Raw genomic sequence first — 19,450 nt, forward strand, 5'->3', positions numbered from 1 at the left:
TTGGAATGTAGTTGAGTATTAAGGCTATATATTGGAGTGTGAGTATTAAGGCTATATATTGGAGTGTGAGTATTAAGGCTAGATATTGGAGTGTAAGTGGGTAGTAAGGCTATATATTGGAATGTAGTTGAGTATTAAGGCTATATATTGGAGTGTGAGTAGTATGGCTAGATATTGGAATGTAGTTGAGTATTAAGGCTAGATATTGGAGTGTGAGTAGTAAGGCTATATATTGGAGTGTGAGTATTAAGGCTATATATTGGAGTGTGAGTAGTATGGCTAGATATTGGAATGTAGTTGAGTATTAAGGCTATATATTGGAGTGTGAGTAGTATGGCTAGATATTGGAATGTAGTTGAGTATTAAGGCTATATATTGGAGTGTGAGTATTAAGGCTATATATTGGAGTGTGAGTAGTATGGCTAGATATTGGAGTGTGAGTAGTAAGGCTAGATATTGGAGTGTGAGTAGTAAGGCCAGATATTGAACATGTGAAGGCTAGTGTATGTGAACAATAAGCATGAATTTTTGAATGCAGGATAGTGTAGGTGAGCAGTATGGCTGGATCAAACTGATACCAAACATATAACCACATGATATTAGTGATATTTGTTATCAGTATAACTATTGCTCGGTATGCTTTCTACTGAGTACCATTTGAGTTGATATTCATGTTTACTGCTCTTGTGAAATTGCCCAAGTTAAAGATGATAATGTATGGGTGAAGACTAACTTTGGTTGTTTTCTCTATTCACATGTGTAGGACAGTGGGGAGGATGGTATGGATCTGGGCAGCGACTCTCCAAGCCGCTCAGGCTCAGAGTCTGGCTCCAGCAAAGTGACTCCTTGCTCAGACTACAAGTCTTCTCCCAGCGTAGATCTCTGCACACCATCAGAGTATGACGATGATGAAGATGATGAAAGAGAGAGGGATGACAACCGAGAAAATGGAGAAGCGATGCTTTCTGGTGGCAGGATATTTCAAGAAGAGCTGACTTTCAGTCCTTCTCGCTTTTTGCTGAAGCCCATACATGATGGTAAATGTAAGGCCAATGTTGTGGCCATGACTGTGGACACGCGGTGCAAGAATGGTGCGCCGCAATCCGTTGCAGGCCAGAGGAATAGCGGCACCACACAGCTAGCTCATGATGTTGCCTCCAACATTGCCATTGCCAATGAGATGCAGCAAATTGAAAGCAACACGAGGATTGAAAATGTGCCAAAGTTTCCAGAGTTGTCCCACATCAAACCAAGTGTAGACTTCAACACGACAATTTTCCAAAAGCAAGCCACCATTTGCACCCAAATAAAGTCACTTGACAAGCCAAGCAACATGGAAATAGTCAAAACAAGACCATCAAATGTATTCAATAGAGTTCAGAAACCACTGCCTGGTGGTACCGCAGAATTCCCCACGTCCTCTAAACTTCCTCCGGCATATCCTCAGCACCTGCCGCAGACATCAAAAGTCCAGCAGTCATCGCCGGGTACTGCATCACCTCCTGAAGAATCGATTATCCCGACAATGGACTGGGCGGCTTTGGAAAGACACCTTGCAGGTCTTTCTGAATGTTCACCTGTTACCACAAGTAAAGACTCATCGCAGCCTCTCCATGGTGGAGTTACTTGGGTGAGTTGTTTGAAAATATAAATTGTTGTAGATGTTTGGGATAACAAGGGAGGGAAGGGGGTTGTGGTTTCGGTGAGTTTAAGATACTTCAGAGGTATGATACTTGATTATAAGCTTTAGCACCTGTCTTTGATTCTCAATCAAATGTATTCCGACTACAAAATGTCGTCGTAGTGCTTCTTAGGTAAGGAGTTTAAGATTCCAGATTGCTTTTTAAAAATGAGGACAATATCAAAAATGAGGACTTCTGTATTGCGAATAATGCATGGTCAATCCCTTTGGGAGAAGGAATGACACACACACACACACACACACACACACACACACACACACACACACACACACACACACACACACACACACACACACACACACACACACACACACACACAATCACACACAATCACACATATTTGTATTTGTACATTGTTAGTCGAGTTGAACTTCCATACAACAAGGCCATTGTGGATATAGTTTCCTATTCGTATTCTAACACCAACTTAATTCCAGAGGATCTGCAGGAAACATTGGCCGTTAGTTTGCTCATCAATTTGGTAACATTGGATTGTACGTTCTACCACGGTTAACCCATCAATGACTGGATGCCATTGGACCTCAAATGAGAGATCAGACCAATATATTTGAACATGATGACCCTGTATAGGTGGCATGACCTGGTAGTCCATCTTTGTTCCCTCCATGTTTCATTTTCCTCCATATGCAAATTCCATCTTACTCGAGGTGGCATCTTCCTGTGCATTTTCCTTCTGGAACCTGACATCTCACAAGGTAAGATCCTGCACCAACCTTGTTTTTGGAATACCAAAATCGATATAATAATACGCTCGTCACGTGTGCCCGTCTGTCGTTTAAAATATCGCGAGATGACGCAATCTCGCCACATTGTGAATTAAAAGTTGTTTCGAATGTGACTTCACACCCGCCATACGTTACCATGACTTTGATGGAGACCGGTAATGCCCGAGGGATGGTGCGGCTAGCATAAAGGGAACGTCATCAGCAAAGATGGCGCACAAGCTGACAGGGAACGTCATGTGTTGAAGTGACGTTTTACATAACACTGAACATCCCCATGGCTACCTGCTCGAGAATAATAATATTTTAGTCCAGAATTGCAAATCAATAAAGACTGTGCTTCCTTGCACAAAAACTCTTGCTTTTCACTAAGTCCTTGCAAATCAGTAAGTACTTTGTGAGAAAAACAAAATAGCTGAACCGGCATCTCTTTCACTCAATTGGAAAACAAAATGGCGGCCACCACCTGTAATTTAACCTGTTCGAGTTGTAATTTAACCATCAGCCTTACTTTGTTCCTCGAGAAAGTCCATCTTTCCCCCATTTTGTCCTCTCTGATAAAACTTTTTGTCGAGTTGCAAACTGGAATACTCTGACCTTGTCATCATAAATGGCCTGCCATGGACAGTCCACCGCTTATGGCTTGAATGTAACAAAGAAGTAGGCCAAGGCATGGTTTTTGTTCTTTACAGTTTGCAGGAGATCTTCATACATTGCCATTAACTCCATTTATTCTTTACTTGAGGTTTAACCCTTGTAACCTACTAACAGGCTCTTGTATGGACTGAACGTTAAAGCTTTGGGTGATGTTTGTACTTTAAGACATTATAGGTTGAAGTACAAGCCTAGTTTGAATTCACACCAGACTTTTGGGGGCTTTAACATTAATCTCCGGCCCATGGCGGAGCTTGAACATAAATCCCATGTGGGACAAGGATGTTTAGAGACATCGGCATGCAATGCATTAAGATGAGATGTCCGGACATGAGCAGACTGTAGAAAAATCAATGTGGTATAGGTGATTTAAGTGTGGGATACCGGCACAGCATCCCATGTCTAAATTTCAAGTATATCCCTGCACTATCTGACTGTCTATTCGATGTCACTCCTGTCTCCAAGTTGTAATAGGTGTTGTAATACAACACCGATATACTCCTGCACGCTAATAGGTGTTGCCAGTTACCACAGTTAACATTAACACTCTCCTGTCCTATTTCTCTATTATTTACATAATCAGTTGCATCGTTTCTCCCACAAACGGTACTCAGCTGCTCCGATTACACCCGGCTTGTTTAGAGACCCAAAAACTGTCAAAGATCTGAAAAAGTGGCACACAAACACAAACATTCACATTTATACACTCACACTGATATACAGTGGTGTTCAAAAGTATTGGCACCCTTGCACTTTTTTCAAATAACTCGCAATTTTCTCGAAAATAAGTTTAAATTGACAAAAGTATTTGGTCTGCACAATTCTTATTTTCACTGTTAATAATACAGAACCGTTGTTTTTGATTCAGAACTTATATAATATCTTCCTTTAAATCGAAAAATAAAAAGAAATGGCATTGACAAAATTATTGACACCGTAGAATTAATATTTGGTAGCACGGCCTTTGGACAAAATAACTGCAGTCAAGCGCTTCCTATAGCCATGAATGTGCCTCATCCACCTCTCTACTGGCAGTTTGTCCCACTCATCTTGTGTAAACTGCTCCAGTTCTCCCAGATTTGAAGGGTGCCTTCTCCCAACTGCTGTTTTCAGATCTCCCCACAGGTGTTCAATGGGATTTAGTTCTGGACTCACTGCTGGCCACTTCAGAACAGTCCAGCATTTGGTCTTGAGCCATTCCTGGGTGATTTTTGAAGTGTGTTTGAGATCATTGTCCTGCTGCAAGACACATGACCTTCGACAGAGACCCAGCTTTCTGACACTGGGTTGAACATTGTGCTCCAAAATGCCTTTGTAATCTCCTGATTTCATGATGCCATGCACACATTCAAGGTACCCAGTGCCAGAGGCAGCACAGCAACCCCAAAACATCACTGAATCTCCTCCATGTTTGACTGCAGGGAAGATGTTCTTTTCTTTGAAGGCTTCATTTTGTTTTCTGTAAACATAGAGATGATGTGCTTTTCCATAAAGCTCTAATTTGGTCTCATCTATTCACAGGACAATCTCCCAGAAGGATTTTGGCTTGTTCGGGTGTGTTTTGGAAAACTCCAGTCGGGCTTTCTTTGCAGTGGGGTCCGCCTGGGTCTCCTCCCATAGAATCCCCTTTCATTGAGTTGGCGACGGATGGTGTGAGTTGAAACTGTCGTACCTTGTGTCTGAAGGTCAGCTTGTATCTGTTTGGCAGTTGATTGAGGTGCTTTCACCGGCATTTGAACAATCCTTCGTTTCAATCTCCGATCACAGGTGAGGTGAGTTCAATTCCACAGGAATTTACCACAGGTGAGTTCAATTCCAAAGTAAAGGAGAATCACCTGCCTGAATTCGAATTATTTCTAACAACTTCTAAAAAGTGCCAATAATATTGTCCGGGCCATTTTAGGATTTATGTGTGGAATAAACTAAGATTTAGTAATTTTTCAGCTTTTTTTTGTTTTGTTCCACTGCAAACCAAAGAAATACATTTGTGGATACCAAAATATTTTTTAATTTCAACAATATTCTGGAAGAAATGGTGCATTATTTGAAAAAAGTGCAAGTGTGCCTATATTTTGTCCACGACTGTATATGTATGACACCGTATATGTATATATATATATTCACAAGCAATCATATATACACATACACACTGACACATCCACACACACACACTTACATCACAGACGATGGTATCCTTTGATTGAAGACATCAAGTTGGCTGTCCTATCTGCTACCTCTTCTCTTGTACAAATCGATGACTCCATGGTACCTTTTGAAAAGTGTCTGCCATTGTGTGACAGTGCCTCAGTCACATTCCAAAATTATTTCCCGGTATATCACTTGGAAGGCAATGATAGAACAAAGAATGCATTTCCTGTTTTGAAGTTTATTCGGCTGTACTGATGCTCTGGCCTAGGATTATTGGATTTGGATGGATGGAGAGCTGTCGTTGAATCTCAGAAGTAAATTGTCTCCGAATCTAAAAAAAAAAAACGGATAATTTATCCGTAACGTTATTTACTGATGAGTTGACTTGGTATTATTAGGCCGTGGTATTCTTCTGATCATAACACCAATTTAGCTCACCCTCAATAAAGATGACGTGTCGCTTATTGTCACTACTGCTGATTGGGCGGTGTTTTCCTCACCTGTGTCGAAGCCATCCAACTGTTTGCAACACAGAAACGACGCTCTAAGGTGCCCTGGCAGATGTTGCAAATCTCAAGCACGGTTAGCAAATGCAGATGGTTGTAGTCAGAGAAAGCTCACAACTCAACTGCTGAGTAAGATTTACATGGTTGATTACAAATGAGCGCCAGCTGTCTGAAGATATACATCCGCTCCCATTGTACCCCGCTGCAAGCCTCGTAGGATTTAGAGGCTTCTTTGTCAGACACACAATCGGTGACATGTGGCTTCAAAGAAACCATTTCCCACTGTGTCACCAGGTATGTTTTGAGAATTCACAAGATGGACTATGATTTACACTACTAATGGCATCACATATAATGGACTTTCCAAATGGCATTTGCTACCGTGACATGAAACGCTGGTTTACTGAGTTACCCGCACTGTCTCTTGTCTGGCTTTTCAAACACCAGTCCCACACAATGTCCAGACATTCCACATGGTTCAAATAAGTCTTGTTCTCCAGACCTTCCAGGTGGTTCAAATTGGTCTCTTTATTCGGACCTTCCATTTCATCTGAAAGCATCTCCCTATCGAGAGCATTCATGTACTTCAAATAAGTGTCCATCATTAACAAAGGCAATCTTTATAACATGTAAAATGGTGTTGCTATACTACAAATGGTTATATTGTAGATAATATGGGAACAAATTGGGAATTATCAACTGCTCCTCACATTGATGATCTTTAGACGCTTCCACAACCTCACAGAATAACGTCGGTATGTGATTTGTTAAACGCAGACATCGCAGACATCATCGAAGTGGAGTCACACTTCTGGCAGTATTCTCCTTTTGTTATTTCTTTTCATTATATCAAGACTTCTGGTTCATGGCCACAGTCTTTGTCATGCTCGAGAAAAGTTCCACGATAATGGATGATTTGTGAATCACAGGGAGTCAATTTTGTCTTTCACACATTTCTATAGATGTCCATCTACAAACAGAATTCATTTTCCTTCCAACACCACTTTGCTGCTCCACTTGTCCTCTTCAATTCAGTAATCTTGGAGTCTCCTTCACTGGCTTTGTTGGGAAATACTCTCAACAATTTGTTATTTTCATTCATTGTCCCTCCTCGAGGAATGCAGCAATTCCAGGACAATTGGATTTAAGCCATTGATGCAATTCTAGGTGCTATCAATGGTGGTGCAAATGCCCACAACTTAATAAAAACTAGATAGTATTCATAGAATACTTACCCTGCGCAGTCAACTTGTTGCGAGCCAACTCTTCTGTTTTTGAACATTTTTTTCCTTTGATCCAATATGGCTGCCAGACAACGTGAGTGATGACATCTTACATTTATATTCTCTAATATAATTGTTGCATACATCACGCTCAATACATTTCAAACTGATCAGACTAAGCGTTGTCCCTGTTGAATTATGACATCATAATTATGGCACCAATGATGACATCGTTAACAACAACTATTCCCCATATGGAGTTCTTTACAATGAGCCATGCTTCAATTTTTTCCATGCAGCGGTTTTGGAGATATAGAGGTGAAACATTTTTCGGTTTTTCCAAGATGGCGCCTGTACCACATGACCTATGACGTCATGATTATCATTAAAATATTCTACATGAGGAGGCGCTCCTGTGGTGAAAGTTTCGTGTCCATCAGACCAACAATTGCTGAGAAAAGAATTCACAATGATCGGATCAGTGTTGTACTTGTCGAATTATGATGTCATAACGACATCATAATTCGACAAGTACAACACTGATCCGATCATTGTAGGTACTGATGACATCATCAGTAACATATCTTATTCCCCAAGGGGAGTACTTGACAATGAGCCATGTTTCAATTTTTTCCATTGAGCGGTTTCAGAGATATAGATGTGCAACTTTTTTCGATTTTTTCCAAGATGGCGTCTGTACCACGTGACCTGTGACGTTATAATTATCATTATAAAATTCTACAGGAGCCGCACATATTCCGAAAATTTGGTGTCCATCGGACTCATAGTTGCAGAGGAATTTTTGTTTTATTCATACTGATGAGATCAAGCATTGTACTTGTCGAATTATGACGTCATAAATAAGGCACCGATGACATCACCATCAACATATCTTATTCCCCATGGTAAGTACTTGACAATGATCCATGTTTCAATTTTTTCCATTGGGCGGTTTGGGAGATACAGAGGTGTAAATTTTTTCAAAGATGGCGTCCGTACCATGTGACCTATGACGAGATAATTAGGAATAAAGAAATCTACACGCGGAGGCGCTCCTATGGTAAAATTTCGATTCAATCGGACCAACGGTTGCCGAGAAAATGAATTTTTAGCCGCGTCGCAGACGCTGCTCATAGAGTGCACGCTGCTGTTGTTGTTGTTACCACCGCTTCTTCTTCTTCTTCTTGTTCTTGCGGAGAAGACAAAACCTCAAAGCTCCACCCATTCTGGGAACCATAGCTCCACCCATTCTGGGAGAGCCTTTATATAAACAAATATCCACCATTTTATTAACTCGCATAGCTTTGAGGCCTGTTTTGTAGGCCCGTGGTGTCTTGCTCTCTCACACAGTTTTCTTTCAAATCAAATTCGATATATCATTTCATTTTTCACAGTCGCCAACATAGTTTTAGACTCGGTTGAAAAAAAACGGGAAGAAAATCCGATGAAAGTTGCCCTTTATAGAACGAAATGAATTCTCAAAGGCCTGTAACTTCAAGTCCATTGAGATATATATTTTTTAAATCGCGGCATGCTCAGTCATACACCGCCCGAAATAAGAGACGGGAAAATGCCGAGATATATTAAAAATTCGTCCATTTGATGACAATCGTCACGATGAAATATTTAATTTATACGTCGTCACAATAATGTGGAGAGAGGAGCATAGCTTTGTTCACGTGTCGCCACACACGGGAAATTGCCGAGATATATATTTTTTTCAATCGCGGCATGGTCAGTCATACACCGCCTGAAATAACAGACGGGAAAATGCCGAGATATATATATTTTGTTTAAATCGCGGCATGCTCAGTCATACACCGCCCGAAATAAGAGATGGGAAAATGCCGAGATATATATATTTTGTTTAAATCGCGGCATGCTCAGTCATACACCGCCCGAAATAACAGACGGGAAAATGCCGAGATATATATATTTTTTAAATCGCGGCATGCCCAGTCATACACCGCCCGAAATAACAGACGGGAAAATGCCGAGATATATTAAAAATTCGTCCATTTGATGACAATCGTCACGATGAAATATTTAATTTATACGTCGTCACAATAATGTGGAGAGAGGAGCATAGCTTCGTTCACGTGTCGCCACACACGGGAAATTGCCGAGATATATTTTTTTTAAATCGCGGCATGGTCAGTCATACACCGCCTGAAATAACAGACGGGAAAATGCCGAGATATATTCAAAATTCGTCGCCACACACGGGAAATTGCCGAGATATATTTTCACTTTGCACAAAAATAACCTCAAGTAATCGAATCAATAGGAATGTCCTGTGCCTATAACATCGACGTTTTCGGCACAGCTGCATCTCCGCATTGTGTAACATCGACGCGGCTTTTGTTTTAATTAAAACTTTTTGTACTTGTTAAAATACAGACACGTACGGCACACGTCGCCAACTGAATGCTTAACCCTGCTTTTCGCTTCGCGAGCGCAGGGTAAAAACAAATTTTTATACCGAGTCCAGGCTTGTGGAGGAGCTAGAACACATAACGGGTCCGGACGTAACGGGACAAATGGAACGGCAGGAGAAGGGGAACAAAAGGAACAGGAGTTCAGAATGGTCTGAGACGCAGCAAGGTTTTATTGGCGCTGAGGAAGCGCCTTTAGCGATTGACTTCCAGCCAGTGTAACGCTAATTCAGGTCACAGGAATTCGGAGATCATATAAGTGGGCGTGGCAATTCCTGATTGGTTCGTGTTGGGGAACGCCTTCTCGCTGCCGACGTGACGTAAATTCGCGCACGCGCACTGGTGAAGCTTACTCGATCTTACTCGATCCCATATTACATGTACTTTCATTGCATACAAATTATACTTCCTCCTAGAAATTCCAAGCCCGAACCTCAGCGCAATCCAAGAGGATTCACTTGTTTTATTTTATTCCATCTTTCAATGTTTAAGTGTTTATGGTTTGTAAGATGATCTCTAAAAATATTTTATATTTGTATTCGTTATATGTACCTCGAGTTGGCGTGTCCTGGTCGATTGTAAACTCCCACACCCATTTAATGTTTGCTTCACTCACTCATTCGTACAACCTCTGATGCACTTCTCATGTAATCTTCCTTCTTTTCTTTCTTATCCTTTCTTATTGTGTGTGTGTGTGTGTGTGTGTGTGTGTGTGTGTGTGTGTGTGTGTGTGTGTGTGTGTGTGTGTGTGTGTGTGTGTGTGTGTGTGTGTGTGTGTGTGTCCAAACTTTGACTTTATTATATTTGCTTCATATTAGTTCTTTATGACATTGTTATGTTATCGATCCCTTGATGTGCACGCTGATTTGCTCGTATGTCATACTTTTGCTTTAGTTTGCTTGTTTATGCTCCATTATAAGCTCTATACGGATTGGCGGGGGAAGTGGGGGAAGTGGGGGAAGGGGTGCGGGCAGGGGGGTTGGCGGGGAGGGATGCAGAGGGTAGGGCAGGGTGGAGGGGATTGTCATGGGGACCGCAAGGCTAACTCCCGCTCTAGCAGGGAACATGGCCTTAAAATGCATGTTGTTGTTGTTGTATAAGCTCTATACGGAGTACGGCCATTGATCTTTCAGAAGCTTGGCCTCGTTTGACACCGAGAATAAGTCAAAGACGTATGGAAAGTGTCCACCGATGTGGCCAAACTTGAAATCCTAATGATGCGCCAGTGGTTTATTTCATCCTCTCCTGGAGGAGGAAGAAGTGGACCTGGTTTCATCAAGCTACATTTCTAAAGGGCACTGGATCTCAGCATTAGTGGCCTGTTTCTAGAGAGCAGTTTGGCTTCAGAATTAGTTAGCCAGGCCTCGCCATGTGTACCCAGCTCATTTTTACAAACCTTCTGTACTTGATGGTGGTCTCACTCTCACCAATCTCAGACCCCCAAAGGAAGGCAATGATGGTTCATAATTGAGTAAATTTCTGCCAAATCTGGACTTTCAAAATGACGTATGAATGCTAAACGAGGTTTCTTTCATGCATGTGCTGTGCATGTTTTCACTGACTCAGTTCTGGCTTCCGTACAGTTTTAACCTGCCGTTGCGAGCATGGAATCTGTAATTATAATCATCTTTTAGAAAGAACTTTCGGCATTTAAATGAAAGAGTGGCATTTTCATAATGGTTAACCATAATTGTTGTGTTCCTGGATGCAAATTGGAGTCACGGAGATATGGGAAACACGAAAAGTAATAAAATCTGGAGAATCTGGAGAATTTGTGGATCTGGAGAAGGCGTACGACACTGTCCTGAGAGAGATGATGATGGTGATGCTAACATGGATGGGAGTGACAGAATCAGAAGTTACAGTGCGTTGGTCGAAGGGGTGTGTAAAGAAATGACAGGAAGAGTTTAGGTTGGTCCTGCGATGTTGGAGGAGTTCAATGTGAACATCAGTTTGAGGCAAGGAAGCTGTCTCAGCCCACTCCTGTTTATAATGGTGATGGAGCTGGCAAGAAAGAAGGTGATCATGAAATATATTCTGGGGAGGATATTGTATGCGGACGATCTGGTTGTTGTGGTGGAGTGTGGGCATGTGATGCAGGAAGTACCAGGGAGTGGAAGGAGGCATTTGAGAAACATGGGGTGAAGATGAGTATGGAGAAGATGGAGGTGATGTGGATTAGGCAGCAGAGAGCATAAATGAATATCAGCTTAGAGGGGAAGGAGATCAGACAAGGAAATAGGTTTGAGTATCGGGGAGGAACATTGACTGACGATGGTAAGTCAGATGCAGATGTGTGGAGGAGGATTCAGGTGGGTGCAAAGGTGTGGAGGAGGGTGGAGGGTGTAATGGTAGACAAATATTTCAACAATATTGAAAGGAAAGATTCTGATGTCTTGTGTAATCCTGGCCTATCTTTAGGGTCTGGAGTCAGTGGCACTGACAGAGAGACAACAACAGATGCTGCAGGTTTGCGAGAACAACTGGGTCAAGAGGACTGCAGGTGTGAATATGAACTGAGGGAGTGCACATGAGCTTGATGGGCTGATTGATGAATTGCTGGATGAGATGGGCTGGACATGTGGTGCGGATGTGGGAAGAGAAATGGCAAAGAGAGTGGATAGATTGGAGGAACGAGGAAGGAGAAAAAGAGGTAGACCGCGGTTGAGATTGGAGGATTGCGTGAGGAGGGATATTAGTAAGGTGAGGATGGTTTGAGAATGGAGAGAGTTGGCTGAGCACAGAGGGGATTGGAGGAGTATCGTGGTCAAGGCAGGGCAGGAACTTGGTGCCATCGGACCTCACCCCTTATACGAAGAGGAGGAGACCAGCAAGGGGCTCCCATGGTGGGGTTACCCCCTGAAGCTTCGGATCCCTACTCATCCCTTATTTACCAACCGATGGCTCTGAAACGCGATACAGCCCTTCTAGTCGATCGAGAGATGGCCGTCAGCCTTCTCTGGGCTATTTTTATCAGTGATGTTTTACCGTAATAACATCCCAGCACACTAGAATAACTTTAGTGAGTTATTTGATGATTAAGCTGTGGGTTTATTATTAGTAGATTAAAGCATCGCATGTCACGAACAATCAAGAGTTTCCTTTTACTGATATTTAAAGGATGTGTTAAATGTGAGAATAAATCAAAACATAACTTTAAGCAAAAATATTGAAATATTACACAAATCTGAAAATTGTAAACCCACTTCCATGCAAAATCCTGAAACATCGAACTACTTTAAAATGTCAGCTCGATGGACCCATGAGGTTTTGAAGGATGACCATCTCCGGACCATGTGCATCCTGTGGAGACATGTTGGCAGCTGGTTTGTGGGCTGGTTGTATTTTTTCAGCCTTTTCTGTTTGCTGGATCACAATCGATACCGACATTCCTCATTCCACTAACAACGCAATGGGCGTCTCGGGAAGACAAACAAAGGCTGGGTGTGGGGCAACATTCCATCTTTTTCTCTCTCAAGGCTGGAGGGCTGGATAAGGTGGGAAGTGATGATCTCTGTGCTCGTAAGGCCTCAGAGGTGTCGGGAGGATGATGGTGGACGGAGGTTTTGTTTTCATCCCTGTCTTTCTGTCTGTTTCACTTTTCTTGTTTTACACCTGGTCCTTTTCATAGCTTCGTCTGTTTCTTGGTTGAAATATTGAGCACGATCTGGGTTTGAACCCAACATTTTTGAAATTAGCTGTCTTATAATGTCGGAACTTTGGACTGCAGTTGGAACACAACAGGTAACACTAGCAAGACCTTCATACACCGACTTCTCAGTATCTATGTTTTCCTTGGTTATATTTACCTTTTGTTTTTCCTTAAATGGTGACTTTTCCACATCTGAATTGTCTTTGGATGTCATTGCTGATTCCGGATGTTTGTAAACTCTCTCATAATTGGTTGGCAAGATTTCCTTCTTTTTTGTTGAAAAAGTATGATTTGAAATCTTCTTGCTGAGATAACGCGGTGGCTGCAGACTTTTCAACCAACATTCACCGAGTGGGAAGTTGGACAGGATGGTCCAGAGGCAATGAAAGTTGGACAGGATGGTCCTTATGATGGGCAGGATGGTCCATGGACATGGACAGGATGGACAAATGAAGTTGGACGGGATGGTCCTTATCCTGGGCTTTCTCGTGTCGGTTTGATTCCCGTCTCGACTATAAACTGTCCGATCGGTGCTTTGTAGGTGGGGTGTCGTGTTGTGTCCCAAAGTAATAGTAATTATTTTAATACAATATAGTGCATGGAACTTTAATACATCGCCATGCCCTTTACATTCAACTCGATATAAAAACTAGAAAGCATCTGAAAATGCAAAGCCCGTCCGCGTCCCTTTCTATTCAGCCGTCTTCTTCTTCCGTATTCTCAAAACAACAAAAACAGTTTTTTTTAAATACAAAATTAAAATTGATGATTTTATGCAGCCTTGACCTATGAGCTTTAGATTTAAAAATATATATAAATCAGCTTCTAGCTTTTGGTTGGTGAACCCATTCTGTGACCCAATATGCAAATTCTTACAATTTCTGGTCAATTGGATGAAAATTGACGATTTCATGTGACGCTGACCTTTGACCCTTAGGTCTTTTGACCAAATTATTAATTTGTCCTCCCCATATTATTATAATAAAGCTTTGTTAAAAAATTGATGACAAAACTCAAATGGGAAATTTAAATTTCAGGTCAATTGGATGAAAACTGATGATTTTAGGCAACGCTGACCTTTTGACCTTTTGACCAATCATTAATGTACCTTTTCCATATCATAATATAGCTTTGTTGAAAATGTGATGACACAACTCAAATGGAAAATTGAAATTGCAGGTCAATTGGATGAAAATAATTGATGATTTCATGTGACGCTGACTTTTGACCTTTTGACCTTTTGACAAAATTATTAATTTGCCTTCTCCTTATTATCATAGTAAAGCTTTGCTGAAAATTTGATGACAAAACTCCAATGGTAAAAAAGTTACGGCCCGCACAGACACACACATAGACACACACACAGACAAACACACAGACAGAAGTGATTACAAAACACCATCTCCTGCTGTGCATGGGGCATTGGGGCAGGCCAAAAAATAATAGGCATACAGTTTACAGAAATACAAACCTAGAATACATAATCTACCGAGTGCATACAATCTTTATATACATATACATATATATATTTTTTCAATTGACTCTTGACCTGTCCAGTGATGGTCAATGACTCAAATAGTCTCTGAAAGTGAGTTCCACTATTTGGGTGCAATAAGTGAAAACAATCGTTCACCATATGATTCTGTTCTCGTACAGGAAGTCTGAAAAAGCCTTTGGGATGATGAACGAAGAGTTCGTGCTGCAATGTATAAATTAATAGAATCAGTTCGGTGCGATGGTGCCATTTTGTTGAAGGACTTAAGAGAATTTGAAAATCAATGCTTTGATTGGGAGCCAATGGAGATATTTTAACATGGGAATAATGTGGGACGGGCTGCAGGCTTCTTAATTCTTTGTGGGTAGCCTGTTCCTTGGATCGATGTTAAGCCGGGTGTCCCATATACTAGCGTTATGTGGTAAGATGAGAAACAAGACTGAGCCCAAAACACTGCATTGGGACATTCCAGCCTTGGCAGGAAGAAGAGATGAGAGGATCCGAATAAGAGCTGCAGACAGAGAAGGGGAGAGGAAGAAGTCGTCATCCATAAGAGGAGTTGGCCTTGGATGCCATAGGCAGAGATTTTGGAGAGTAAGGTGGGATGCCAGACCGTATCAAATGGTCAGGATATGTCCAGAGAGACGGACCTGATCTCATGTCTGATATTGAAGGCTTCCATCCATTGTTGTCAGAGTAGAAGCAGCATGTCAATTGTAGAATGACTGGGTCAGAAACTGAACTGATGATCTGAGATGAGTAAAGGAAAGATTTTATGTGAACTGCAATGATAGATTACATGACCTTGCTTCGAATTGGAAGCAATCTCATAGGCCTGGAGTTAATAGGATCCGTTTATACACCATGTTTGTATATTGCAGTGATGTTGGCTAACTTCCAGGCAGATGGAAACCAACCCAGATAGAATGATCCAAGTGAACAGAGCAGAAAGAGGATGAGCAGGAACACAGGGCAGGTTTTTAGGAAACATGCATTGATGCCATCTGGGCCTGTCACAGAATCGGAGTCGAGGTTTGCCAAAAACCTCTCCACCTTCTCAGGTGAGAATGACAGTATCCAAAAGCAGTTCTAATACTAGAACGGCACTCAGTAGAGAGCATACCTCCTCCAGGTGAACAGTTTACGTTTTGTATCCCAGCGTAGACCAGAAAATCACAATACAGAATCACATTTAATCAAAATCATCCGTCCACAACTTTATGAGATATCCTACTATATATCGTTTTTGGTCCTATCTCCCAATGGTGAAGAATCACTTTAAAATTCGAGTAGCCGGATCCGAATCCGGATCTTCACCAAAATCTAATCATTTTGTCCTTGCCACATACACTACCTCCCTGCCAAATTTCGTCCGAATCTCCTCAACTTTTTGAGATATCTTGTTCACAAACAGACAGACAGGGGTGAAAAGATAACCTCCATCCACCCTTGGTGGCGAAGGTAATGAGAGGGTAGGGTAAGTCCAGCGATTGAGGGGTTCGGTAGGCAAGATTTGGAAACAAAGACAGAATTGAGGCATTTGGCCTTATCACTAGCAGAGTCTGCTGTGGTGCCCTTTGAAGTGAGAGAAGGGATGGAGGGGGAACATACATCAGAGACATACTTGGCATGATGCCACCACAATTTCGAAGACACAGACAGGTTTGAAAGTTCAGCCTTGATGTTGGCTAGATGTTGTTTTCTGCCTTTCGTGAGATGCTTTGTGGTATGATCTGAGGTTGTCTTCGGTATTTTTTCCTCCCAGAACAAGCAAGCAAGTTCTTTAACAGGAGGTCTAAGGAAGGATGTAAGCAAGGTTAGATCCCAAAGCAAGGGTAGTGAACAATGCGGCAGATGGGATGGAGACACAGCAAGTAGGTATGGAAAACAGTTGGACAAGAATGGGTAGGCCCAAAACAATCCTAGCCCGAGTCAGAGGATCAAAAAAATAGAATAATCACGAAAAAAACATACCAGAGTTAACATACAATCCAAAGAGCAATCGAAGCAACCAGGGAACATAAAATGTGAGGTAGCACAGATGAATTACTTCTCTTTTTGAAAGTAGACTCTGCTCGTATTTTTGAAAGTAGACTTTAATCGTATTTTTGAAAGTAGACTTTAATTGTATTTTTGAAAGTAGACTCTAATCGTATTTTTGAAAGTAGACTCCAATCGTATTTTTGAAAGTAGACTCTAATCGTATTATTGAAAGTAGACTCTAATCGTATTTTTGAAAGTAGACTCCAATCATATTTTTGAAAGTAGACTCTAATCGTATTTTTGAAAGACGACTCTAATCGTATTTTTGAAAGTAGCCTGTAATCCTATTTTTGAAAATAGACTCTAATCATATTTATGAAAGTAGACTCTAATCGTATTTTTGAAAGTAGACTCTAATCGTATTTTTGAAAGTAGACTTTAATCGTATTTTTGAAAGTAGACTTTAATCGTATTTTTGAAAGTAGACTCCAATCGTATTTTTGAAAGTAGACTTTAATCGTATTTTTGAAAGTAGACTTTAATCGTATTTTTGAAAGTAGACTCTAATCATATTTTTGAAAGTAGACTCTAATCGTATTTTTGAAAGTAGACTCCAATTGTATTTTTGAAAGTAGACTTTAATCGTATTTTTGAAATTAGACTCCAATCTTATTTTTGAAAGTAGACTCTAATCGTATTTTTGAAATTAGACTCCAATCTTATTTTTGAAAGTAGACTCTAATCGTATTTTTGAAAGTAGACTCTAATCGTATTTTTGAAAGTAGACTCTAATCGTATTTTTGAAAGTAGACTCTAATCGTATTTTTGAAAGTAGACTTTAATCGTAATTTTGAAAGTAGACTCCAATCGTATTTTTGAAAGTAGACTTTAATCGTATTTTTGAAAGTAGACTCTAATCGTATTTTTGAAAGTAGACTCTAATCGTATTTTTGAAAGTAGACTCTAATCGTATTTTTGAAAGTAGACTCTAATCGTGTTTTTGAAAGTAGACTTTAATCGTATTTTTGAAAGTAGACTCAAATGGTATTTTTGAAAGTAGACACTAATCGTATTTTTGACCAAGTAGACTCTAATCGTATTTTTTGAAAGTAGACTTTAATCGTATTTTTGAAAGTAGACTCTAATCGTATTTTTGAAAGTAGACTCAAATCGTATTTTTGAAAGTCGACTCTAATCGTATTTTTGAAAGTAGACTCTAATCGTATTTTTGAAAGTAGACTTTAATCGTATTTTTGAAAGTAGACTCTAATCGTATATTTGAAAGTAGACTTTAATCATATTTTTGAAAGTAGACTCTAATCGTATTTTTGAAAGTAGACTCAAATCGTATTTTTGAAAGTCGACTCTAATCGTATTTTTGAAAGTAGACTCTAATCGTATTTTTGAAAGTAGACTTTAATCGTATTTTTGAAAGTAGACTCTAATCGTATATTTGAAAGTAGACTTTAATCATATTTTTGAAAGTAGACTCTAATCGTATTTTTGAAAGTAGACTCTAATCGTATTTTTGAAAGTAGACTTTAATCATATTTTTGAAAGTAGACTCCAATCGTATTTTTGAAAGTAGACTTTAATCGTATTTTTGAAAATGGACTTTAATCGTATTTTTGAAAGTAGACTTCAATCGTATTTTTGAAAGTAGACTCTAATCGTATTTTTGAAAGTAGACTCTAATCGTATTTTTGAAAGTAGACTCTAATCGTATTTTTGAAAATAGACTCTAATCATATTTTTGAAAGTAGACTTTAATCGTATTTTTGAAAGTAGACTCAAATGGTATTTTTGAAAGTAGACTCTAATCGTATTTTTGACCAAGTAGACTCTAATCGTATTTTTTGAAAGTAGACTTTAATCGTATTTTTGAAAGTAGACTCTAATCGTATTTTTGAAAGTAGACTCAAATCGTATTTTTGAAAGTCGACTCTAATCGTATTTTTGAAAGTAGACTCTAATCGTATTTTTGAAAGTAGACTCTAATCGTATTTTTGAAAGTAGACTTTAATCGTATTTTTGAAAGTAGACTCTAATCGTATTTTTGAAAGTCGACTCTAATCGTATTTTTGAAAGTAGACTCTAATCGTATTTTTGAAAGTAGACTTTAATCATATTTTTGAAAGTAGACTCTAATCGTATTTTTGAAAGTAGACTCTAATCGTATTTTTGAAAGTAGACTTTAAGCGTATTTTTGAAAGTAGACTCTAATCGTATTTTTGAAAGTAGGCTTTAATCGTATTTTTGAAAATGGACTTTAATCGTATTTTTGAAAGTAGACTCCAATCGTATTTTTGAAAGTAGACTTTCATCGTATTTGTGAAAGTAGACTCTAATCATATTTTTGAAAATGGACTTTAATCGTATTTTTGAAAGGAGATTCCAATCGTATTTTTGAAAGTAGTCTTTAATCATATTTTTGAAAGTAGACTCCAATCGTATTTTTGAAAGTAGACTTTAATTGTATTTTTGAAGGTAGTCTTTAATTGTATTTTTGAAAGTAGACTCTCATCGTATTTTTGAAAGTAGCCTTTAATCGTATTTTTGAAAGTAGACACTGCTCGTATTTTTGAAAGTAGACTCTAATCGTATTTTTGAAAGTAGACTTTAATCGTATTTTTGAAAGTAGACTCTGCTCGTATTATTGAAAGTAGACTCTAATCATATTTTTGAAAGTAGACTCTGCTCGTATTTTTGAAAGTAGACTCTGCTCGTATTTTTGAAAGTAGACTCTGCTCGTATTTTTGAAAGTAGACTCTAATCGTATTTTTGAAAGTAGACTCTAATCGTATTTTTGAAAGTAGACTCATATTTTTGAAAGGAGACTCGAATCATATTTTTGAAAGTAGACTCTAATTGTATTTTTGAAAGTAGGCTCTCATATTTTTGAAAGTAG

General features: G+C 39.7%; 1 protein-coding gene across 7 annotated transcripts in view; it reads left to right on the forward strand.

Annotated features, from left to right (window-relative positions):
• LOC137439001 (schwannomin-interacting protein 1) overlaps positions 1 to 19,450 on the forward strand; it is a 322,566-nt gene that overhangs the window by 226,252 nt on the left and 76,864 nt on the right. For 4 of the 7 annotated variants that reach the window (XM_068134553.2, XM_068134555.2, XM_078767610.1 and 1 more), the window contains one exon: positions 764 to 1,630. In XM_068134553.2, the coding sequence (XP_067990654.2) occupies positions 764 to 1,630 (867 nt within the window). Of the gene's footprint in view, positions 1 to 763; positions 1,631 to 2,371; positions 2,420 to 19,450 lie in introns of all 7 variants that reach the window. The other 3 variants (XM_078767606.1, XM_078767609.1, XM_078767607.1) reach the window with 1 other exon arrangement.

The sequence above is a fragment of the Myxine glutinosa genome, chromosome 13 (assembly GCF_964187855.1).
Source record: "Myxine glutinosa chromosome 13, kmMyxGlut1.1, whole genome shotgun sequence".
NCBI classification, from domain to species: domain Eukaryota; kingdom Metazoa; phylum Chordata; class Myxini; order Myxiniformes; family Myxinidae; genus Myxine; species Myxine glutinosa.